This window comes from Hypomesus transpacificus, chromosome 8 (assembly GCF_021917145.1).
Source record: "Hypomesus transpacificus isolate Combined female chromosome 8, fHypTra1, whole genome shotgun sequence".
Taxonomy (NCBI): domain Eukaryota; kingdom Metazoa; phylum Chordata; class Actinopteri; order Osmeriformes; family Osmeridae; genus Hypomesus; species Hypomesus transpacificus.
This window is the reverse complement of record NC_061067.1, coordinates 2,452,784-2,477,554: the sequence shown is the minus strand read 5'-3', so window position 1 is coordinate 2,477,554 and position 24,771 is coordinate 2,452,784. Positions and strand designations below refer to the sequence as shown.

The 24,771-nt window shown below is 47.6% G+C and overlaps 4 protein-coding genes across 4 annotated transcripts; 1 reads left to right on the top strand and 3 right to left on the bottom strand.

The window, feature by feature from the left end:
- Positions 1-2,800: 2,800 nt before the first annotated feature.
- On the bottom strand, positions 2,801-8,733 carry chrnd (cholinergic receptor, nicotinic, delta (muscle)). Its single transcript, XM_047024464.1, has 12 exons — positions 8,578-8,733; positions 8,126-8,271; positions 7,573-7,617; positions 7,310-7,419; positions 6,710-6,865; positions 6,182-6,300; positions 5,713-5,913; positions 5,500-5,611; positions 5,266-5,380; positions 4,800-5,010; positions 4,412-4,530; positions 2,801-4,221 (listed from the first exon to the last, which is right to left on the bottom strand). Exons 1-12 carry the CDS (start codon positions 8,633-8,635, stop codon positions 4,042-4,044), a joined length of 1,572 nt encoding a protein of 523 aa, XP_046880420.1. The 5' UTR covers positions 8,636-8,733; the 3' UTR covers positions 2,801-4,041.
- Positions 8,734-9,241: 508 nt separating this feature from the next.
- cip2a (cellular inhibitor of PP2A) lies at positions 9,242-16,930 on the bottom strand. The gene is made up of 22 exons (XM_047023761.1): positions 16,839-16,930; positions 16,386-16,488; positions 16,155-16,302; positions 15,789-15,901; positions 15,593-15,687; positions 15,403-15,499; positions 15,100-15,222; positions 13,803-13,948; positions 13,482-13,557; positions 12,891-13,130; positions 12,578-12,728; positions 12,300-12,435; positions 12,126-12,225; positions 11,869-11,987; positions 11,519-11,702; positions 11,333-11,407; positions 11,090-11,200; positions 10,725-10,921; positions 10,368-10,481; positions 10,072-10,154; positions 9,752-9,891; positions 9,242-9,642 (listed from the first exon to the last, which is right to left on the bottom strand). Exons 2-22 carry the CDS (start codon positions 16,485-16,487, stop codon positions 9,496-9,498), a joined length of 2,697 nt encoding a protein of 898 aa, XP_046879717.1. The 5' UTR covers position 16,488; positions 16,839-16,930; the 3' UTR covers positions 9,242-9,495.
- Positions 16,931-18,261: 1,331 nt separating this feature from the next.
- si:ch73-264p11.1 (uncharacterized protein LOC100000923 homolog) lies at positions 18,262-22,203 on the bottom strand. The gene is made up of 4 exons (XM_047024430.1): positions 21,649-22,203; positions 21,163-21,226; positions 20,817-20,985; positions 18,262-20,031 (listed from the first exon to the last, which is right to left on the bottom strand). The coding sequence occupies exons 1-4, from the start codon at positions 21,786-21,788 to the stop codon at positions 19,991-19,993; spliced, it is 414 nt and encodes a 137-aa protein (XP_046880386.1). The 5' UTR covers positions 21,789-22,203; the 3' UTR covers positions 18,262-19,990.
- Positions 22,204-22,245: 42 nt separating this feature from the next.
- zgc:112408 (uncharacterized protein LOC550260 homolog) lies at positions 22,246-24,765 on the top strand. Its single transcript, XM_047024429.1, is given in 8 exon segments — positions 22,246-22,663; positions 22,749-22,858; positions 22,956-23,028; positions 23,133-23,215; positions 23,315-23,463; positions 23,465-23,516; positions 23,644-23,778; positions 24,269-24,765. Coding segments are annotated over 8 exon segments (870 nt in total). The 5' UTR covers positions 22,246-22,590; the 3' UTR covers positions 24,464-24,765.
- Positions 24,766-24,771: the final 6 nt, after the last annotated feature.

The following is a 24,771-nucleotide window of genomic DNA, read 5'->3' as shown; positions in this document are numbered from 1 at the left end:
AAGCATCATCAAAAAAAAGCCTACTATCACAAAGTACTCTAAAGCTGAGTAACTTCAATTTTGTAGAAATTAGTTTTATTTTAAATATATATATTTTTAATGGTCAATAATTTGATGTACGGAAACGTAAACTTGTAAATAATGTAAAAATATAAAGAATTATGTAAAGAATCAGTTGTCAAAGTGAAACTAAACGAGAAGGGAATTTCTAGAGTTAACGTGGACTTCTGAAGGTTACTTTTAGGTTAATATCTAATCAGTTTAGAAGTACAAGGTCCATTTTACTGTGCTAACCGAGGCAAAGTCATGAAATAATGAATATTCCAATGCTCCCTTTGAATATTAGGTCTTTATTCTGGAAACGTTTTTTTATAAGTCTTTAGTATTACTTTCAAACTTGGAAGAACCGAAACCTGACAACCTGAAAAGCGTCATTCCACATTCTAAGTAGCTTGACAATAAGAAAAGCACAAGTTGTAAATGCATAAATACCAGACACACACACAGTATGTTGAAAGACTGGTGTATTTCCTGTAAATGTGTTTCAGACGTCCCTGTGGTGTGTGAGTTCTCCGAGACCTGTGTTCTTCCCTGCTCCTTCCAAGCAGGCGAGGACTTGGTTCTCCACTGGATGTTCGGTCCAGGTGGAGATCCAACTCAAACTGCTCACTCATACTACAGCGATAGCAACCAGCTCAACCTCCAAGACCCGTGGTTTAAAAACAGAACGTCCCTGTTTGATGAGCAGTTGTCTCATGGCAACGCTTCCCTCCAGCTGACAGAGGTAAAGGTTCAGGACCAGGGACGCTACAAGTGCTACACCAGCATTACCAAAGGAACACTCGAGCACTTCATCAAACTGACCGTAGAAGGTACAACAGCTAAACACAAATTGACCTAGAATGTCGCCCTAGTGACGCTGTCTTTTCACACCTACCGCTCCTTTCTAAAGCCTGTGTGTGTGTGTGTGTGTGTGTGTGTGTGTGTGTGTGTGTGTGTGTGTGTGTGTGTGTGTGTGTGTGTGCTATTCAACCTTCCTTGTACAGCTCCAGTACGTTCTGTAGACATAAAGCTGTCAGATGACGTGTTGACCTGCAGTTCCAGAGCCATCTACCCCCTCCCTAAACTCACCTGGTCCACCAGCCCCACCCTGGTCGGCCAACCCCCCCTCAGTTCTGAGACAGACACCCTAGGACTGTACAACATCCACAGCTCTCTAAGGATCATGGGAAATAACTCAGATGTTGACTATGTCTGCTCTGTGTCATCCAACACTCGGAACAGAACAGCCACTCTGAGGAAGCAAGGTACTGTCAGTTCATCTCTGAATCACCAAGTCCTCCCATCTCCTCGTTCCATTCTCTGCTTCAAGCAGACTGTCCTGACAGATTGTTTATGTCTTATTGCAGATCCAGTTGAAGGTTCTCCTAGCAGCAGTGTGTCAATCTTCTGCAGCCTCCCTAAGTCTCACTCTGACCCCCTGACCTTTGACCTTGAGTGGAGGTTCAACCACTCAGAGCTCATCCTCACCCTCAGCAGTGAGACAGCTGAGCCCCAGGTCCAGGGGACGTGGAAGGACCAGGTTGAGAGTACCCCTGAGCCTGGCAGGCTTCAGCTCCACAAGCTAACACTGTCTCACCAGGGGACTTACACCTGTGACCTCAGGTCTGCAGGAAACAGATACGTGTCTGTCACAGACCTGCAGATTTTACCTGAAGGTGAAACAAACACTTACAAACTCTCTGAGTCGAGTAAACCTGGCTCACAAACACTTACTTGATTTTACCATATTTTCCTGACTAACCCCTGGCAAATGTTGTTTACCTGGAGTGTGGTAGGATTGTGGCTCATTTGTTCTTCTGTGTACTACTATATGCAGGAGAGAAAGAGGCACCCAATTGGCGGATTGTGGGTCCGGTGATCGCGGGTCTGGTGATCGCGGGTGTGCTTGCTACTGCCCTCATTATTTGGTGTTGCAGAGGTAAGGCTGTCAGGTGGCTGTGCGGTGAGGGAGTCAGGCTAGTAATCTGAAGGTTGCCAGTTCGATTCCCAGCCGTGTAAAATTATGTTGTGTCCTTGGGCAAGGCACTTCACCCTACTTGCTGCGGGGGGAATGTGCCTGTACTGTATGTAAGTCGCTCTGGATAGGAGCGTCTGCTAAATGACTAAATGTAAATGTAAGGCTGGTGGTGTTCAGAAAGGGGCAGCAGGGGGGTGTTTTATCTTCATCCACTGACACATAACTTCTAACCCCTGCCTAAAAGTCTAATAGTTTATCATTTTTCTACTCAGGAAGAAGATGTGCAGGTTTCAATGACACAGGTAATAAAGACTGAAAACACAATAGATTAATGCAGTTTGTATAGTAATCAATAGTGTATCAATTCTAACTAAGTCAGACACTGTGTTTTTGCTGCTAACTGTGTCTAAACAAACAGACTCGTTTATCCTCCCTGTAGCCACACCCAGAGAGAACGGAGGGAGTCCACAACCCTCGCAGAGCCCAGAGCAACAGACCTTTTTACCCCAGAATACTCAGATCACTGAAGGTGGACTGTCACCCATGTCTAATGGAGGGGCTGAGATTCATGAGGAATACGTCATGGCAGAATTAACACAATCAAGTCCTGTGACATCAGCAGACCCTCTCACAAGAAAAGACAGCCATCACATGGAACAAAACATGAGTGAAATGGAGGAAATTCACCAACTTCCACAAAGAGAGACTTCTAGCTGAACTGTCGGCCTCCTTATGCTACTTACAATGCACACACAGTGGTTTATGTATGTGAAGAATAACTGAAATATTTTTTTACTTAAAATGTATTCCTTGGAATAGAATAGCCCTGCTATTTGAAACAATTAGATGTGCATATTTCATCATTGGTTTTATTTGAATGCCAATGTTTAGTATTTAGAGGGTCAGAGAGCCTGTGTGTGGGTGGTTAGCTCCTCTGAACTGGCCACATTGAAGCAGTGAGCCTGGTGACGTTCAGCTCCACCTGGGTCACTATGTGGCCGTTTCCTCATCACCAAAACAGAACAAACACATGACATACAGCTGTCCTCATTAAAACAGACCAATCAGCTGTCAAGCTTCATCCATTCACGACGCCGGTCCAGACAGGAAACCCAGTCAGGCTGGATATCTGTGTTGCTGGGTCTTCTCCACAGACTGTTCCTCTGGTCATCATTTAGGGTTGGATACCCTGGACAGCCTGTCATGTTTACAAATCCAAAAAGTTTGGATCTGTTCCAGATGCAACGTGCCAGCCATTATGAAAACACCCAGAGGAGAAACCTACTTGGAAACCGTCCTTGGAGAAGTGAAACAGCAGACTTTTAAGACTTGTGAAATCAGCAGATCTTTCAGACACCATGAGAACCCACCTCTGGGAGAGGTTGTTATCAGCAGCTCTGAGACTGGTCTGGGTCAAGGGTCACCACTGAAGGTCAGACAGGACAACACTGCCACCTACAGGGCACAGCCTGGATCGATTCTTTATCTCCTTGTACCAGACTGACAATGCTTATACATGGGGGTCAGATAGCTGAGCGGTTAGGTAGTCGGGCTATTAATCAGAAGGTTGTTGGTTCGATTCCTGGCCGTGCCAAATGACATTGTGTCCTTGGGCAAGGCACTTCACCTTACTTGTCTTGGGGAGAATGTCCCTGTACTTACTGTAAGTCGCTCTGGATAAGAGCGTCTGCTATGACTAAATGTAAATGTAAACATCACTCACTTGAAAGTACTAGATATTTAATGCAAGTTCACATTTGACTGAGTATAAGCCAGTGATGTAAGGTCCAAAACACTGCTGCCTTTGGCACACAAAAGAACACAAAATGTCAAAACTATCTTAAATGAAATAAACATGATTAAATCACACACAGAAGAAAGAAAGAGATTATTGGTGAATGTGTGTATGTCTGTATATGTAAGGTAAGTGTATGTACAGTGTGAGTAGGTGTGTGTGTAGGTGTACAGTATGTGTATACAATGTGTGTATACAGTGTGTAAGTGTGTGAGCGCCGCGCGTGTCAGTAGCGAGGGTTGGTCTCCTTGTAGTCATAGGGGTCTCCTTCGAAGGGCAGGGGAGGGGGGTGGTTGTAGATGCCCATGAGGAAGATGACGATGGTGCCTGCCGTCATCACCGGAGTGACCAGGAACAGACACAGACGGTCGACGGTGCGGGCGATCCCACTCCAGTTATCCTTCTCCTGGAGGAGGGGAGAGGGAGGGGGGGGGAGGAGAGGAGAGGAGAGGGGGGGCAGGAATGAGTCAGCCAAGGAAACAGTAAAGGAGGGTAAACTTCTCTCTCCATTCCATTCTCTCCCGCCCCTCTGTCCATCCTTCCTTCCCTCCCTCCCTCCCTCCCTCCCTCCCTCCCTCCCTCCCTCCCTCCCTCACCTCGTTGTAATCATTCTTGTCATGCATGTGTTTAACGATGTAGTTGGCTCCGTCCACAGCTGGCTTCATCTCAGAGTACAGCTGCTCTGTCACCTCGCCATCCGTCTGCGGCTTCTCCACTGCACACACGTACACAGAGGCACACACATACGCACACACAAACATGTTAACACAGTCAACAGAGTTTGTGATTGTTTAGAATGTGTTGGTTAGAATGTGTAGAAATGTATGTGTGTGTGTGTGGGGGGGGGGGTTATGCATGCATATGTGAGTGTGTGTGCATGTGTTTGAGTATGCATGTTTGCCTGCGTGTGGGGTGTGTGTGTGTGTCTGTGTGTGTGTGTGCATATGTACTGTATGGGTGTGTGTGTGTGTGTGTATGGTACACCTGCAGCAGGTGTGGTCCGTGCGGTCAGCCCGTGTCTCTCTGACTGTTTCTCAAACATCAGCTCGCTGCGAGACTTCACGCTGTAGTACTCCTCCGCCTTGGCGATGTAGCCCACGGAGCTCGATCGCCGTGGCAATGCCCCCTCCCAGGTGGGCTCTGCATCCGCCGGCCGCGACATGCGGAGGATGCGGGGCAACCTCTCCAGGAAGAACTGCAACAGCAGACACAGCCGTCACTCACATTGAAGCAGGAGAACAGCAGACACAGCCGTCACTCACACTGAAGCAGGACAACAGCAGATACAGCTGTCACTCACACTGAAGCAGATGAACAGCACTGTGTGTGGGTGTGTCTGAGTGTGTATGTATATGTGTCTGTGCATTTGTGTGTGTGCATGTGATTATGTCTGTGCGTGTATCTGCCTGCGTCTGTCTGTGTGTGTGTGTGTGTGTGTGTATGTGTGTACCTCTTTGGTCCAGGAGGTCATGACGTGAGTGCTGGGGGTCCTGAAGTGCAGGTTGAGGACGACCACACAGTTCAACACCACGATGGTGACCAGAACCATGATGAACATCAGGTACCTGACCACAACACAACCACACCGCCATGAGACAACCACACAAAGCCCTGGAGAACAAGGAGTAAGCGTGTGTAGGTGTGAGTGAATGAATGAATGTGTATATATCAGTGTGTGTCCTACTTGACGATGAGCGGTATAGCCATAGAAGTCTCCGGAAGCCTCTGTGAGATCAGCAGCAGGAACACAGACTGGGCCAACAGCACTGAGATGGACAGAGTCATCTTCTCACCACCTACACACGCAGACACACACACAGAGGACGTTAGCGTTGTGAATGTGTTGTGAGCGTGTTGTGGTCCTCTGAGAGAGCAGACAGCAGCTGAAGGGCCTCACTGTCGGCTGGGAGGTAGTAGACCAGCGAGGCCATGAAGGAGATGAGCACGCAGGGGATGATGATGTTGACGATGTAGAACAGAGGTTTGCGCTTGATGATGAGGTAGAAGGTGATGTCCTGGTGCTTGTTGCTCTCCATGGGAATGTTCTTGTAGATGTTCCTCCTGGCCGGCTTGTGGATGATCTCCCACTCTCCGTTCTCTGCGCACAGACAGACAGAGAGAGTAAGAGCGAGAGCGAGAGAGCGAGAGCGAGAGCGAGAGCGAGAGCGAGAGCGAGAGCGAGAGCGAGAGCGAGAGAGAGAGAGAGAGAGAGAGAGAGAGAGAGAGAGAGAGAGAGAGAGAGAGAGAGAGAGAGAGAGAGAGAGAGAGAAAGAGAGAGAGAGAGAGAGAGAAAAGCATAACTCAGAGGAATAGTCTAGATGGAGTAGTAAATAATAGAGAGAGAGAGGGTGTGTGTGTGTGTTTACCTGTGAATCCGGCAGGGTCGATAATGATCCACTCCACCTTGTAGGATTTATTAGGATTCTCTTCATCACTATCCACCCTCAGGTGCATAGTGATCTCCTTGGCATTGTAGGTCAAAGACCTGCACAGCAACATGGGAAATGGAGTTTGCAGCGCAACCACAGGGTTGGTGTTTATTCATGGGACTTCCCCTTGCAGTGCAAACGTCATGCTGCCACTGACACACTGTGTGAATCATTTCGTCTCATATGATCTAGCCTCATGTTGTCCTAGTTTTACATCATCTAGTCTCATGTAATCTAGCTTCATGTAGTCTTAGTTTTACATCATCTAGTCTCATGTAATCTAGCTTCATGTAGTCCTAGTTTTACATCATCTAGTCTCATGTAATCTAGCTTCATGTAGTCTTAGTTTTACATCATCTAGTCTCATGTAATCTAGCTTCATGTAGTCCTAGTTTTACATCATCTAGTCTCATGTAATCTAGCTTCATGTAGTCCTAGTCTAGTCTGGTGTAATCCCGGCCTTACGTGAACTTCAGGGTGCAGTTCTGCCAGTCGAAGGGGAAGTAGTTGACGTTGATGGAGCAGGAGGAGCGGAAGATGGCGGGAGGGAGCCAGTACACACTCCCGTCTGGATACACCAGCACGTTACAGTAGTAGGCCACCTGGAACTGGGCGTCGTTACTGAGGGGTGAGAGCATGTGTTACACACACACACACACACACACACACGCACACACCTACACACTCACACTTTCTCTCTCTCTCTCACACACACACATACCTACACAATTACACAGATATTGTGACTTCAAGAGTCTCACACACTGTACAACACACTGTCTAACACACTGTACACCCACCATACCACACACCTATACACACCTCCACACACACCTATACATACCTCCACACACACACCTATACACACCTCCACACACACCTATACATACCTTCACACACACACCTATACACACCTCCACACACACCTTTACATACCTCCACACACACCTATACATACCTCCATACACACACCTGCACATACCTCCACCCACACCTGTACATACCTCCACACGTCCACACACACCTCCATACACACTCAAACACAGTGGAGAGGGAAAGCCTCACTTGTTCTCCAGGACTATCTCAGGCAGCCACACCATGCTGGGTGGGAGACGCAGAACGTCGATGTCATCGAACGCTGACGTGTTCCAGGCTAGCCTGCTGTCCGCCCAGGTCTGCACGCACACACACACACACAGGCTCAGTACACACAACTGCACACACCTGGGATAACCTCTCCGTCGGAATCACAGAAGACGATGACATCCTGTGACATGATACTGTTTACATGATATGATATCGTGGACGGAACACAGCGGTTCACTCACGTGTTCCATCCACACGTTGGTGAGCAGCGTTTCATCCACCTCTTTCTGTGGAGGGAGGGAGGGAAGCAAAAGGATGGATGGACACAGAGAGAGGGGAAGACAGATAGAGGGAAAGAGGAAAGTAAAAAAGAGAGAAAGACAGATAGAGAGAAACAGAGAGAAAACAGGCAGAGAGAAGCAGACATAGAAACAGAGAAGTAGAAAGAAAAAGAGAAAGATTTGTTAACTGGACAGGTCATAATGAGAAGGTCACGAGAAACTAAATCCAAACTACAGGACTGAAGATGAGAAAAGCTGTTTGTGTTCCGATCTATGTGCTGTCTTACCAGACCTCACTACTGGTCTGAACCCTTCTGTTGTCCTTTACATGCCTGAGGATCAGACTGGGGTATTATTAGCACTCACACACACACACTCACACTCACACACAGACTCACCCACACAGAAAAAAGGGGGTGGACTCCCAGTTGAACACACACCAGACATAAAACAACAGTTACAAATCCATAGCAAGGCACGAGCACACTATTGAAATAAGGCTCCACACACCCACCAGAGAGATGAGGTTGGAGAGTGTGAGAGCGAGATAGACGTCCACCGCATCGCCCTGTTTCTCCACCGGCCGCAGCTCCTTGTTGTAGGCTTGTTCTTTAAACAGGTGGTGGATCAGACGCTCCTCCTCATTCCTGCCCCAGCACTCTGATACACACACACACACAAACACACACACACAACAGTTTGTGTCTGCATTCAGCCATGGGGTTTTACAAGCTAAAATCATTCATTATCCAGTCAAATAAATGAATATTGTATAGGCCTATGAACTCTGAGATCTTAACGCCGACCATGGACGTATTACATCTGAAAATCCAATCCAGATTTTCCTAAATCGACGTCGACAATGTGAGGAGTAGCAAAGGCTATAAACAAACACTTGAACTTGGACATCATTGACAGGTCTATCAGTGAAACACGAGTCTATTGAATAGGGTCCTTTGTACTCACCTGTTAGAAGAAGAGAGAGCAGAAACAGGGCTCCCAGTCCCAGAGAACAGACATTCATGTTTGTCGGCCACCGAATGCTTTCTCAGCCGGTTCTGCAGTCTGCAGTTAGAAGCCTTTAGGTCTCGCTGCCTGAGTGGCGGGAACAGGTGGGCTTTCCCCTCGACAAGAAACAGACATCCGATCCTCGGTGGTTGTAGAGTAAATGTAGTCGAGCAAAGCACATGCTCAGAACCCTTCCTGACGCCGACACGGGTGTTTGTCCTTACATCTCACTCACACAATAAGCACACGGGTGTTTGTTCTTACATCTCACTCACACAATAAGCACACGGGTGTTTGTCCTTACATCTCACTCACACAATAAGCACACGGGTGTTTGTCCTTACATCTCACTCACACAATAAGCACACGGGTGTTTGTCCTTACATCTCACTCACACAATAAGCACACGGGTGTTTGTCCTTACATCTCACTCACACAATAAGCACACGGGTGTTTGTCCTTACATCTCACTCACACAATAAGCACACGGGTGTTTGTCCTTACATCTCACTCACACAATAAGCACACGGGTGTTTGACCTTACATCTCACTCACACAATAAGCACACGGGTGTTTGTCCTTACATCTCACTCACACAATAAGCACACGCAATTGGGATGGATGACCGGAGCTGATAAATCATTTATTTGACAACAGAATAAGGGACGATAACAGATAGTTAAAAGGATAAAAGTTTTAAAGACGAGCAAAAGCACGACTGACAAAAAGCTCAATACATGGGACTGCGACAAACAACACCCAAACAGGCTCATTAGATACATTATTTTAAAAACGAATTGTTTCATTCTTGAGAATCATTTCTCGTGTGTCTGAGGGAGGCTCAAAGCGTGTGTCCGTGGGAGTGGAGGTCACGCGTCACAGCGACAGGTTCACATCCTTGGTCAGCTTGCCTCCGCTCAGACTGTGGATCATGGCGATCATGGCGGCGTTCTTGTTCAGTTCGTCCTCCCTCTTCTGGAGCTTGGCCTCCACCTGGCCCTTCTGGACCTCCAGAGAAGAGGCCTGCCAGGAGAGGGGGAGGGCAGGAAGGAAACACCCAGGCTTAGTGTGGGCCTAGCGGGTTGAATGAGATTTTCTCTGGAGGTTCAGACAGGTGTGTGGGTTCTCTTACCCGGATGCTGGCCTCCTTTCTGGCCATCTCCATTTTGTGGAGATCCTTCCTCAGAGCGTCCACAGTGTCCTCCAGCTCCTTCTTCTCCTTCTCTCTCGCGCTCCCCCTCTCCTCCTGCTCTCTTAACTCGGCCTGCAGACCTGAGAGAAAGTCGTTTTACTTGGTGGCGGTTAAGATAGATAAACCTTGTGGTCCCCAGTGGGAAATGAGTCTCGGAAATCCCCCGCCAATCAAGTTGAAGGCATGGGCAGAGTTAGGAGAGAGACAGAGGCATTTCAGAGTCACTTGTAGAAGGCTGCTGTTCACAGTGGAAGACCAACCTGTGATGTCACTGTCTCTCTTCTGAAGATCTGATTGGAGGCCGCTGATAAGCTCCTCCCTCTCGTGCAGCTCAGAGGCGAGCCTGTGTGAGAGACACGCTTAGTTACGAGGGTGTGTTATGTGTTCATGTATTAAAAGTTCTAGGTGTTTCCCTCTTCGAATGGGGCCCGCTTCATAGGGACCCATTCGTTTGAACCAGGTGGAGCAGGGAAACATCTAGAACATAGAGGAGAGTGGGCCCTGATGACCAGGGTTCATGACCACTTCTCCAAACCCCTGTGTGAGTGTGTGTTACTTGTCGTGCTGCAGCCGCAGGGCATCGTGGGTCCTCCTCAGAGCGTCGCTCTGCTTGGTGAGGGCGACGTGCGCCCCCTGCAGCTCCTTCAACTGACGCTCGCTCTCCTCCAGCCTGCACACACACACACCACACACACACACCACACAGCACACACAGCACCCACACACCACAGCCAGGTCACACAGGCGTTTCTTACTGTAGGCGTGTAGGTCTCACTAAGTGCGTGTGTCTCTCCCCGTGTGTATGTGAGTGTCTCATCGACTGTGTGTCTCTCCTACTTTCTGTGTGTCTCTCTCTCTAGCTGTGATTGTGTCTCTTACTGTGCATGTGTGTGTGCGCGCGTGTGTGTGAGACCTGCAGAGCAGCTGGTTGTAGGAGCCCTTGAGGGCCTCGTGTTCCTGGGAGTCGGCCTGCAGGCGGGCGTTGTGCCGCAGGATCTCCCTCATGTCGGCCTCGGCGCTGCCGGCCTCCAGTGTCCTGGACGCCACCTCGCCCTGCAGCGCCTCCCGCCCGCGCTCCGCCTCCTTCAGCAGGGACGCCAGCTTCCGCGCCTGCACACACACACACACGCTGAGGGAGACGGTAGATAGAGCTAACTCTGTGTCGTGTGTCTGTGTAGGGGTGAGAGTGTGTTCAAGGAGGGTTGTGTCTGTGTGTGTACAGTACCAGTATGTGTGTGTGAGCGTGTGTACCTATGAGAGTGTGTGTGTGTGCGTTACCTCGGCCTCGGCCTGGGCCCGTTGACAGCGGTACTGTGAGATGAGCCGGTCAGCCTGTGAGAGAGCCAGAGCCTTGGCCTGGAGCAGGTCCTGCAGACGGCTCTCCTTAGACTGACACACACACACACACACACACAAGGTCAGAGACACACACGCAGGCACACACAGGTCGAGAGGGTTCCTTACTGAAACAGGTAGGGGTGTGTGTGTGTTCTCCTGGAGAGATGTGATGTTGGTACACACCGCCAGAGCAGACAGCTTCTGCTCGTAAACATCCATGATCTCGGACACGCGCACGTCTTTCACCTGCTCCTGTAACTGCAGCGCGCACACACACACACACCACAGGGATGCAGATTAGGCTCACACATTATGTCACACTCACACACTCTTTCTCACAAACAAGCTCTCTCACACACACACACACACCTCCATGCTATTCTGGAGCTTCTCTATCAAGTTGTGGATGCCCTGATTAGAGGGACTGGATGGGCAGGGTCCTGATAGGCTGTTGCCGAGGGGGGGCGGGACGTCTGACACGGCAACACGCTTGACGGACAGCTCAGCCTCCCTCTGGCGGTAGGCGTTGTTGGCAGCGATGCTCTCGCCCAATCTGAGACGATCAATAATGACACAAACACACGACCCACTGTGTGAGGGACCCGTACAGCAGGGTGATGAACTGATGACCGTGTGGGTGGAGGGATGAATATCTGGTTGGATGGATTGATGCATGAATGAATGGACAGCTGGGCCTGTGACTGTGGTCAGAGACTCACACTAGAGTAGGGAAGTCTGGAAGGGGAGTGGCTTCTATCAGCAAACTGAGGCCCGTCTGCACGCGCTCTCTCTGATTGGACGTCATGGCCAGGGAGAGGGGAGTGACCATCCTTGGGTCCTATGAACAGAGAGAGGAGAGAGAGAGCGTGAGGGAGACAGAGAAAGCGTGAGGGAGAGGTTTATACTGTCATGGAAACAGACAATCATCCTTCAACCAAGACAGTAAGGACGTGAGTGTGTGTGTGTGTGTGTATACCTGGAGGATCATGTAGAAGTTGGTCTCCATGCCCTTCACCTGTTGTCTTAACTTACTCATCATCTCTACGGTCTTCAATACTGCCTCTGCACACACCTGACTGGAACACACACACACACAGTAAGACCGTGTCTGCGTGTGTGTGTGTGTAACCTGTGTGATGAGGTCACTCACCTGAGGTCACAGTCGGGGCTGGTGAGGGGCCCGTTGCTATAGCAACAGGACAGGAGGTGTTCTACATGAGACAGGCAGAGCTGAGGGCTCAGCTGGCTGGCTAACACACACCTGGACGAGTCCTCACCACACAGGAGTGAAGGGGTTAAGGATTAACACACCCACACACACAGAATAACACACACCTGGAGGAGTTCTCATCACACAGAGAGAGAGGGGGGGGGGGGGTTAAGCTCAACAACACACACACACACACAGAAACACACCCACAAGGATATCCTGCAGCAGCGCGGTGGTGTGTGTGCTCCGTAGGCAGTAGGCTCTGAGCTGAGCGTCTCCTGTCAGCGTGCCTGGTGTCTTCAGGAGCCCCAACACCACAGGCACCAGCATGGCCACAAACCCCAGCACACTCTCTGCCCCCAGCGCCTCCTGCAGAGGCAGGGAGAAACACCACAAATACCATCATACTAGAAACACCCAGACATTTCCGGAACAGTGAATCCTTGCACGAGGAACTTTACGAGCACCGCGTTAAAGATTTCCAGTTTGAGTTTCAGTGAGTCGCAGTGTGTCCTAGTGAGGCCTCCGTACCTCCAGCAACTCAGTGAGCAGCTGTAGGGCCTGCAGACAGCATGGCCCCGCCCCCTCCACTGACGATGTCAGCCATTGGACGAGGGCCAAACCTGGTTCCGCCTTCTTTCCCAGGTCCAGTCCTGCCCCCTGCTTACGGCCTGCTGCCCGGAGCCGCGGCCCAGCCGGGCGGAAAACCACATCACACAGCAGGGAGCGAAGCCCTGACACACTGCAGAGAGCCAGGAGTAACTCCAGCACCTACACAGAGAGAGAGAGAGAGAGAGAGAGAGAGAGAGAGAGAGACAGAGAGAGACATAGAGAGACAGAGAGAGACATAAAGAGAGAGAGAGAGAGAGAGAGAGAGAGAGAGAGAGACATAGAGAGAGAGACATAGAGAGAGAGACATAGAGAGAGAGACATAGAGAGAGAGACATAGAGAGAGAGAGAGAGAGAGAGAGAGAGAGAGAGAGAGAGAGAGAGAGAGAGAGAGAGAGAGAGTGACAGACAGAGAGAGACATAGAGAGACATAAAGAGAGAGAGAGAGGCTTGTGAAGGGGGTGGAGGGCTGATGTGGAGAGGAGCAGCTCTGAGGGAGGACAGTCCCCTCACCTTGGCAGCAGAGTCTGGGTCCCTCCCATGCAGCAGGCCCAGCACCTGGGACACACAGGCGGAGAAGTGCTCGTACCTCCAGACACACACCCAGAAGAGGACGTGTGCAGGAGAGATCGAGATAAACAGAGAGAGAGAGAGAGAGAGAGAGAGAGAGAGAGAGAGAGAGAGAGAGACAGATAAACAGAGAGTGTGAGATAAACAGAGAGAGAGTGTGTGAGATAAACAGAGAGAGATTAAAACAACGAGCATAAAACACTTTCTGTGAGAAAAACAACGACGTAAAGACGCAGCGATAAAGTCTTTCATCTGAGTGAATACCTGGTGAGGTAGTCAGATATCTTGGGGTTCCGGATCAGGTCAATCAGAAGGTCAACGGAATACTTCCGGGTCAGAGTTCCATCACCGTTGACGATGATGTTGAAGATGAGCTGGAAGGTCTGGTGGATGTTCTTGGCATCAAACAGCTGAGAGACACACAGAGCATCAGATACCTCTAGTCAAATCTGATCTGACAGCTCCACCAGGCAGCCCGTACACCAGGTTTGAAAGCTCTCCGTTAGGGACCGGTCTGGGTCAGCCGGTTGGGGTCTCCCCCGGGCTATTCTCACCTTGTCTCCCAGGCTAGCCTCACCTTGTCTCCCAGGCTAGCCTCACCTTGTCTCCCCCACGCTAGCCTAACCTTGTCTCTCCCAGGCTAGCCTCACCTTGTCTCTCCCAGGCTAGCCTCACCTTGTCTCCCCCAGGCTAGCCTCACCTTGTCTCCCAGGCTAGCCTCACCTTGTCTCTCCCAGGCTAGCCTCACCTTGTCTCCCCCAGGCTAGCCTCACCTTGTCTCTCCCAGGCTAGTCTCACCTTGTCTCCCCCAGGCTAGCCTCACCTTGTCTCCCCCAGGCTAGCCTCACCTTGTCTCTCCCAGGCTAGCCTAACCTTGTCTCTCCCAGGCTAGCCTCACCTTGTCTCTCCCAGGCTAGCCTCACCTTGTCTCCCCCAGGCTAGCCTCACCTTGTCTCCCAGGCTAGCCTCACCTTGTCTCTCCCAGGCTAGCCTCACCTTGTCTCCCCCAGGCTAGCCTCACCTTGTCTCCCCCAGGCTAGCCTCACCTTGTCTCCCCCAGGCTAGCCTCACCTTGTCTCTCCCAGGCTAGCCTCACCTTGTCTCCCCCAGGCTAGCCTCACCTTGTCTCTCCCAGGCTAGCCTCACCTTGTCTCTCCCAGGCTAGCCTCACCTTGTCTCCCCCAGGCTAGCCTCACCTTGTCTCCCCCAGGCTAGCCTCACCTTGTCTCCCAGGCTAGCCTCACCTTGTCTCTCCCAGGCTAGCCTCACCTTGTCTCCCCCAGGCTAGACTCACCTTGTCTCCCAGGCTAGCCTCACCTTGTCTCTCCCAGGCTAGCCTCACCTTGTCTCCCCCAGGCTAGCCTCACCTTGTCTCTCCCAGGCTAGCCTCACCTTGTCTCTCCCAGGCTAGCCTCACCTTGTCTCCCCCAGGCTAGCCTCACCTTGTCTCCCAGGCTAGCCTCACCTTGTCTCCCCCAGGCTAGCCTCACCTTGTCTCCCAGGCTAGCCTCACCTTGTCTCTCCCAGGCTAGCCTCACCTTGTCCCCCAGGATAGCCTCACCTTGTCTCCCACCCTCTCCCCCAGGGTGAGGCTGGCCAGGAGAGAGAGGGCAAACACCACCACCGTCAGACTGTTGTGGGCCAGGAAGTTGATCAACGTACGGTAGAAGGGCTTCACATTGCTCTGCAAGGACACACACATACACACACACATAGGGGCACACACACACAGACATGGACACAATCACACACACGGACATGCAAACAAACACGAACACACACACACACACATAATTTAAGAACATAAGAGTAGGCTGTTTCATGGATTCATACCGAACTTTAAAGACAAACAGCATAGACTCACAAGAGCTTTGATGTGACTCTGAACAGACTGGTTGTTGTGACACAGGTTAGCCATCAGACCCAGGCACGGCATGGTGATGTCATCATTATGAGACTGGCTGAGAGGGAGAGGCAAAGGAGAACGTGACAAGCTGCATCTTAACGGTGAAGGTTAGCATCCGTACAGAGAGAGAAAGGAGAGAGAATCTTACATGTTGGTCATGAGGAATGCTATGAGCTCATGAATGTAGTTACTACAGTGGAATATCCGTGCGTTATACGTCAGCTTCTGAAGCAGCTGCAGACACTGAGACAAACACACACACGTTATACAACCCAAGATTTCACCAGCCCCATACACTGGACACACTGGTAATACATCCATGTAGGTCTGCCTGGTGTACCTACCTGCAGTACCAGTGGATCCTGAGGGGTGGCGCTGTTGTAGTGGATAATAGAGGCCAGAGTGCTGGTCAGGTTATAGCTGCTGTGGAGCACCTCCCTGCTCTCTTCATCACATGCTGGGACAGTTATTCATACACACACACACACACACACACACACACACACACACACAGACACACACGTAAACATCTCCAATACTTTCCGTAATATAAATTCTATTGTGTTTATTTAGCAGAGGCTTTTTTCCAAAGAGATGTACAGGGGGGTTCTATGTAGCCATACATGCCCCTGCCCTCAAGTCGTTTTGACCCAGAGAGAGAGGGAGAGAGAAAGAGAGAGAAAGAGAGAGAAAGAGAGCGGTGAACTTACCAAACTGAGCCAGCAGAGAGATGATGCTTCCTGTAAGAGCAGGGTTGGTGTTTGGGTCCCCAGCCAGCTCCACCAGCCCACTCACACACTCACTGGGCAACACCTGACCCGATGACAGCAGACGATCGCATCTCTGCCCTAAGACCACCTACACACACACACACACACACACACAGTTACTTGACTGATATGAATCTGGTCACAAAACTCTCTTTAATCAGTTAGACTTACCTCCACTTGTTTTTGGAGTTGGGCTGTATTTTGAGCAGATCTATTGTCCCCGTATTGTTGGATAGCTAGAAGGAGTGACTTCAGACATGTTGTCAAATCCATTCTGCAAGGACAGGACACAAAAGTTGCCAAATGTACTTTGAGTTAGACAATAATATTTCGTCTTTGTAGCTAGCTAGCTGATCTTAACCGGCACCAATCCTAGCACTACGTAATTAAATTGTTAATAACCAGCTAAATGACATTAAGAGTTTAGCAGCTAAATACAGCTGACTGCTTGTGTGGGTTGCTAGCACGGGGCTACCCAAGCCAACTATTAACAATCTAACTTCAATTGAACCCCAGTATGTTGCTAACTAACAACTAATTGACCTTACAGCATACAGACTGAAGCCTTATATGCAGCCACATTTTCATGTTCTGAGATACATATTTCACTGTCCTGAGACATACTTGCTGTTATTTTTGGAGCCCGTTGGGTACAGTACTGTACCAGACACAACAACTCGTTCTACTTCCTCCCGCTTAGATTTTCGTAAAGCGGACCGGTCTATCTTCTTAAGAAAGGAATGACAATATTTATTTCTGAAACGAAACATATTTTGTAGACTCTTTTCACTGTGTATGTGTTTGAATTGTATGTTTATCTTGTTGTATTATGGTTTTTTGACATATGTTCCCAAAAAACAAAAATCTGTTCTATGTTGAAATATTTTTGAAAGTTAATTCACCCCTCTACAAATCGCATTTGTTGGGTAATCCGACAACATGCCTACTAAATACACAGCAGAGGGCGCTCTTAGGCAAAAAGCTAAATACACAGCAGAGGACGCTCTTAGGCAATATGTATTACAGTTTTTTACAGTCGCTAGGACCCATTTCTCAATACTTAAATCACGTTTTCAAAACTCTTAACACAGTTGTCCTAACCAACTTTCAGCTCGGCACAGCAGTTAATTTCACATTCAAAATGCACTAAAACTACCAAATCACTTCATACATGTCTAAAAATCAACTAATTCTTCCGTAACACTAGCAAAGGTTGACAGCCAACTAACATACTTTGTCATCCGCAAGACAATGACCTAAAAATCACCAACAATAAGTAGCATTATACAAAGTTTTCTTATGTAAAACAGGTGAAATGCTACATTGTCCCATACAAATGTTGGCTGATTTCTTCTCTCTGTATCCCTTTCCTCACCTAGCACAACCCTTCCATAGATATCATTTTATAGCATTTTATGTTTTGATTTGAAATATATTTCATTACAATATAACTGTAGAAATTTAGCACATTTCTGTCTCATTCAGTTTTGGATTATGTTATTGTTTTGAACTGAAGTTTAACAGTTTTGAAAACAGTATGTAAGCATGTGCAAATTGGCCTATAGGTACATAGTTTTGGCAGTTGTTGTGTCGAAGTGAGAAAAGAATGAATGTAATTTGAAAGATGTAGTCATTGAATGCATTTTGTGCCAAAACAATGATAAATGATCCACAGTTTAGCCCATATGACTTCTGTTGTGCTCACTGTGAAGAGTTTTGAAAACGTGACTTAAGTATTGAGAAATGTGTCCTAGCGACTGTAAAAAACTGTATACCACAGAAAACAAACCAAAGACGCTTGTGCGCTTTATAAGTCCCCTGAAAAATATTTGTTTAAGTTAAATGTCAAGCCATTATTATTTTTCCAAACAACAGGGTTGATTATTTAAAAATTCACGCTTGAATCAGTTTACCGTATGAACTAAAGGAGACGAACTGCGATTGGCAAGAACATCTGTAATTTGACTGAAAGCAACTACAGGCTCGTCATTAGATCCTGTACATCATGGAAAATGTGGTATGAACTATGGCAAGATACATGTCCTGATATTTTTCACACAGCTCAGTTTTTTTATTAGGTGTAGGCAGCTCACTAATCCACATCACTAAGAGACTCCTACACTTTAAATAATGAAAATTAACCAACTTGAGCCATAGGCTACTAAGTTTTTCTCGATTGCTAACACACAAAAAAGCCATCCTCACAAAACCATTTAGCCAAATCCTAGCAGAAAAACCATGTACCCCAATTTTTAAACACAATTTACCCTTTTTGACACATTTGTCAGGTTCATTCACACTTTTTTTGCAAAAGTCTAAACACAACTCTCACTTTAAGACACAATTATCACCATTATGTCATTCAGAAAATACTGCAGTTTGATAAGTAAACCCAAACCAGCGCAATTCAAACACCCTTAACAACCAATTATCCATGTGTAAGCACTAACAAGCAAATATAGTTAACAAGCAATCTGGGGTTTGGAATGAATACAAAGGTAACTCATCTGTACTTTGAAATCATGGATGCAAATATCGGAGGAAGAGGCAGAATTGTCAGAAATGTCAGAATGAGAGGAGGTGGACAAGGGAGATGAAGAGTCAGAGGAACAACCAATCTCAAATGAGATCCATGCCACACTATGACAGAAATCCCTTTGACAGAACAACCTTCTCCAAGCCATGGAAGAAGCTTATGGGACATTGCTGTGGAGTCTTGTCAGGGATGGCTCAAGCATTCAGGGGCATTTTCCCTGCTGTTTGGCTTGGGAAAACATTGCCTGTGATGTTGAGGAAAATCTCTGGCCTGACCCTAGTCAGAGATAGGATGCTACTGACCCAGAATGAACAGTACTGTTGCGTACCCAAGCTCTATTATCCGGGTAAAAATAATTTGTATTTTTCCTTGTTTTCTCAGCCTTTGTTCCCCAAATTACAATGTGCAGCTTTACACTTTGCAGCAATACATTTGTGCAGTACTACTATTTGTATACTGTGACCTCTACAGTAACAAGAGCTCAAAATGCAATTGCTGTATAATGTAAATTGAAAATAAACAGCCTGTAAGAAGGACAATTGCAGTAATTGTGAGTTTTATGATTTACATCATGTCAAACTCATGAGCTGAAACATATTTTAAATTCAGGTACATGTTATAGTCAATGGTTCTTGAAAACCTCTTTATAATGGTGTTTTCAATTCCTCCCAGCAGTGTGTAAAGAGTATTCAGAAGGATGAATTTGAGGGCTTTGTGGGTATTTTGAATGCAAAGTTAGGTTTATACGACAGTGTTCGATTTTGGGTCAAAAGTCAAGGGTTTGGCCAAAACAGTGTAAGTATGAAGATGTGTGTATAGAGTTTGGGGAAAATACGGTACACATTCAAGAAATGTGTCTTAACAATTGAGAAAAACTGTAATCATACTTGAAAAGCAAACTGAAAGCAAACTGGCCTGCATGAAAGTTAAGGTGTGAAAACATGGTGACAAAGTGTTTTGAACATAAACGGGGGGAGGGGGGGTTACATTTGTAACCTCCGTAGATTACATTTTGAAAATATATTTGTACATTTAAGCATTTAAATGAAACTATCTGCAATCTTCTGAATATAAGCAAGAAACAAACAAAACTGTCAAAGTCACAAAGAGGACAATACGGTTTCAGCACTGACACTGTGATCCTCATACTCTCTTGGCATTTGGTCAGTTGGGTATGGTCAGTAGACCTACACCAAACCAGAAGTTGGGTTTCTTCAAACAGATCTTCCAGGTGGGCTGGTCAGGAAGGCAGGACATCGACATAGTCTTCTGAAGGGATATCTTCACAATAAAGGAAAGGACAGTGAGAAACAAGAACCAAATAAGAAGTGTTGAGCTATTTTCAACGTCACCGGGGCAGGTTAAAGACACACAAGACTGGGCTATATTTACAGGTTGTACACTGTTGTTTCTTATGAATCTCAGATTGGTTTCGTATGACCATAGAGTGACTTGTTTGTCATCGATTCATTTGATGTGTGTGTGTGTGTTGGTGCACACTTGCATCTGCAACAAAGTAAAATGGGGTAAAAACCCTCTGGTGTGCTGGATCCAGCCTTGAAAAAACTCCACACCTATGTCACCACAGGCCAATTCCATTGCCTGTAGGACATTTACCCTGGTATATGAGTTTCGGTCATAGACCTTGCAATAGGTCATAGACCTTTCACCGCCACACAGAGAACAACTTTTCAATTGGGTTGAGAAAAGTGTTGTATTAGAAACAAGTGTGAACAATTTTGAGTCACTGTGTTTTACAGATGACAACTGTGTTGTAGTTGTGTTTACTGTTTGCCGCCTGTGTTTACCATTTTGCAGCACAAATGCATCACAGTGCAAAATGTGTTAAGTGAATGAGAATGTATTTAGAGTTTGGCAAAAGAGTGTCTGATTTGACACATTGGTTTAGTTCACTGAGCATTTGATTCAAAAAATGGGGTTTAGTGTTTTAGCAATTGTGAAAAACTGCAAAACCCTTTCTGACTCTGATTCGAGTGTACCTTTTAACTTCACGCAAATAACGAACAACCTCGAAACGTGTTTGCCGCAGTGTGTCGTTTACGTACTCTCATATTCATTGTCTTCGTCTGGTACTACGGGAGCCGGAAGTTGAAGCAGAGTCTTCCTTTTGACTGAGTGACGAAGATGAACAGCCAGGCCCTGGTCCCTCCTTTTGTAATGGCTGATTAAATCTTGTATGGTCTTAAAGAACTTCTCCTCCACTCCAGCTGCAGCCTTTAGGGAGGGGAACTTGGTCAGTGTGGTAGTTGGCTTGGTATGACAGTGCATGCCAGCAATTCACTTCATCTATCAATTGCATGTGTGTGTTTGTGTGTGTGTGTGTGTGTGTGTGTGTGTGTGTGTGTGTGTGTGTGTGTGTGTGTGTGTGTGTGTGTGTGTGTGTGTGAGTACCTGAAGAGTGAAGTAACCATTGTGTGTCTGAAGTAATCTGTAGGTATACACCACCTTCTGTTTGCTGCAATAACAAACAGGGCAAATATACAACATGGAAAAGGGAGAGAGACAGAATACAGTGTCACAGTGGTTCTTTATGTCTTTAGACAGCGACATACTCATACTGGTTGCAATTTCTGCATGATGCAACATTAGATATCTTTGACAGAAAAAAACTTCTGTGAAGTTCCTGGTTGTTTCAGGGTATTCTGCTATTTTTAAATGATTGATACGTTTGAAGGCATCTGGGTGTACAAAACTAAAACTAAGTACAAAACATACCAATCTGATATAATTCAAATACAAGGAAATATGCATGACTAGTGCTGAATCAAACAAAGTTTTTAAAAATAAATAAAATACTTTTGTATCTCTTTTTTTAACCTCAGACAAGAGATATAAATACGGATATAAAGACTGGGGTAGGCGCAGGTCTATACTTACTACACACAGAGACACATGGCTCCCTGTATGGTCTCACTGTCTCTGATGAGGTAGGCTCCTTCCTTGCCCTTCCCACTCAGAAGAGTCTCACCTTCCAGCTTGCTAATTGACCCATGGTACGCAGGCAAGGATGCTGCCATGGTATCAACCCAACAGGGCTATCACACTTATGCCCTCAGCCAGTAGACCCAACACTGTAACACAGTTGTTCTAAGTTTCTCACGAATAACCTATACCTTCACTTTTCTTCTCCGCTCCTCTCCTCCCTTTTTGCTGTGATCTATCTGTCCTGATGCCGCGGCTGTTTTCTAGTTCTAATCATTAATTGTTCTGTCAAATACAGCCGTCTTCGTCAACTCCAGATGATCAGTAGGCCTACTTAATTAGATTTTTTTCCGCTTAAATCCTTACACATAGATTATGTTTCGACAACTAAGAGCACGAGCGAATGAGGCTAAGACAAAACCTACATGCTGAACAAAAGTACCACCGACTCCGGCCACAGTTATGACACAGGAAACTGTGTGTGTGTGTGTGTGTGTGTGTGTGTGTGTGTGCGCGCGCGCTCCCGCAGTGTGAACATGCATTTTACAATGATACCCGTGACGCTTGAAGGACGTCACCCACGAGTGAGTAACGAGTGTTTTGTTACAAGTGTCACTAAACTAAGCTATTGCATTTTTGCTGCATTTACTCTTCAGTTATTCTTGCACACAAATAATCTACTTTGCAACAAACTGTACCGGCATAAAGCGATATTACAGCATGAAGACACTTGACGCGTTCTTCGCTAAAGCCCTTTGTATTGGCTAAGTGAGTAGGGCAGAGTAATTGGTGCCCATGAGTCATGGAAAACGGGCACGCTAGTTTAGTCAGTAAACAGCCTACCGGTTGAATTATCCCCAATAAGTGGTGAATACGAACTAATTCAAGAGGCGAGTGATGCCAGACCGAAACAGGGTAGGAGTTGATGTGCAGGATGCCGCAAGAGCCCGCCACCATGATTCGGAGCCAGGTAAGAGCACGATTAACTGTTTGAAATTCATAATTCTGGCGTACAATATAATATATGCTAACGTGTGCTTGTCCACTCTCATTAGCCGAAAAGCTTCACGATGGCGGTTTGCACATTTGCGGGACAATCCTGACTTTTCTGTCGCTCCTCCTCATCCTCGCTACCTTTCCCTTGTCCGTTTGGAGCTGTGTGAAGGTCAGGTCAGAAACAATAAACGCTGTAGCCTACAATATATTAGCGTGGGCATACATTTCTGTTTGTGTGTTTGAAGTTAGGATTCTCTCTTCTCCAGGTGGTCCAGGAGTATGAAAGAGCTGTCGTGTTCCGTTTGGGACGTGTCATTAAGGGACAGGCCAAAGGACCGGGTGCCGTTTCCCGTTTCTCCTAAACAAATCCCGGGTGTTCAGAGCACAGCGCCTGCACATTTAGGAGTCTAACGGCAAATGACAGGAATCTCTCTCCTGTGCAGGACTCTTCTGGATAATTCCCTGGTTGGACACCATCCAGAAAGTAGACCTGAGAACGGTTTCGTTCAACATCCCACCACAAGAGGTCTGTATTATGCTAACACACCAAGGCCTCTGTCCCTCTCCCACACTCACATCCCATCTCTGATAGGTCTGTCCGTGACCATGTCCCGCCCCTCTCCAGGTGCTGACTGCTGATTGGGTGCCGTTAAAAGTGGACGCTGTGATGTTCTACCGTGTGGTTGAGCCTGCTCTGTGGGTGACACAGGTGGCAGATGCCACCTTGGCCACACACACCCTGGCACAGGCCACACTTAGGGCTACTCTGAGCACACACGCTGACAGACGCAGTCACACAGCGAGGGAAGGTCTCACATAAAATAGAAGTAAGTGTATTTCAGTGTATGTATGTATGTGTTTAAGAGTGTCGTCCACGAGTTGGTGACCTCTCAGCATTATTTCCCAGCGGAGCGGTAGGCGTGTGTCTTGTGTAAACGAGCGTTCTTGATCCAGGAGCTGCTCTCCGCCGCGTCTGAGAGGTGGGGGGTGCAGGTGGAGAGGGTGGAGCTGAGAGACGTGACCCTCCCCCCTGGTCTACAGAGGAGTATGGCGGCCGAGGCGGAGGCTGTGAGGGAGGCACATGCTAAGGTACACACTACACACACACACACTGTCCTTGTTCGAGATGGTGCATTCTGTCATGTGCTGTCAGCTTCGGTCCTATCAGCCTTGCAGCTTGCATGTTTGTGTCGTCGCGTCTGAGCGGAGCACTGTGCCTACCACACAACCACCCGAAGAGATTTCCTTCTGGTGTGTGGCTCATCCACCCACGTCTCCCTCTCTAGCCATGTTGGGGAGGGCTTTACCTCAGGGTTAGAGGCGTCCCCTACAGATCAACGGGTCGCCGGTTCAAATCCCCTACCTGTACTTTGCTTAGGATGAAACATCTGCTACATGAAGACGTGACATGTACAGCTGTACTTGATATACTAGCAGGTCATGCAATGTGGTTGCACGGTGCGGGTGTGTGGTATAAGCATGGGCGTAGTATTAATAATTGTAGCTCATTGATAGCTCACTAAACCCTGTGGGTCACTGTGTGTGTGGGTCTGTGGGTCACTGTGTGTGTGTGTGGCAGCTGATCTTGGCTGAAGGAGAAGTGGAGGCGTCTCGCTTCCTGATGGAGGCGGGGTTATTGATGTCGTCCTCCCCGGTTGCCCTGGAGCTGCGCTACCTGCAGTCTCTCAACTCTGCGGTCACAGACCACACCTCCACCCTGGTGGTCCCTGTTCCCCGTGACCTGCTGGGCTCACTTCTCTGCGGAACCCCCTGAGTCTTCACAACGGCTCAGCCGCGTCGACGAGGCGCCACGAACCGGCTCCACTGCTCCGTCCGCGAAGTGGTGGCTAATCAGCTCATCAGTTCTTATTAAGCCTCTTAAAACATGTTTTCTCCTTGTGTGTCTTCAGAACAAACCTGTGTGTTATATCAGTCCTGTCAGGGGTCATGGTCTCTAAGATTGAACTGTAATTGTAAGTGTGTGGACTGAATACAGGACTTCAATAATTCTGTATATGCTCCTGATGATTTGTTGGTTTGTATAATGCATATTTGTCTAAATGGAAATGTTTAACATTTAAA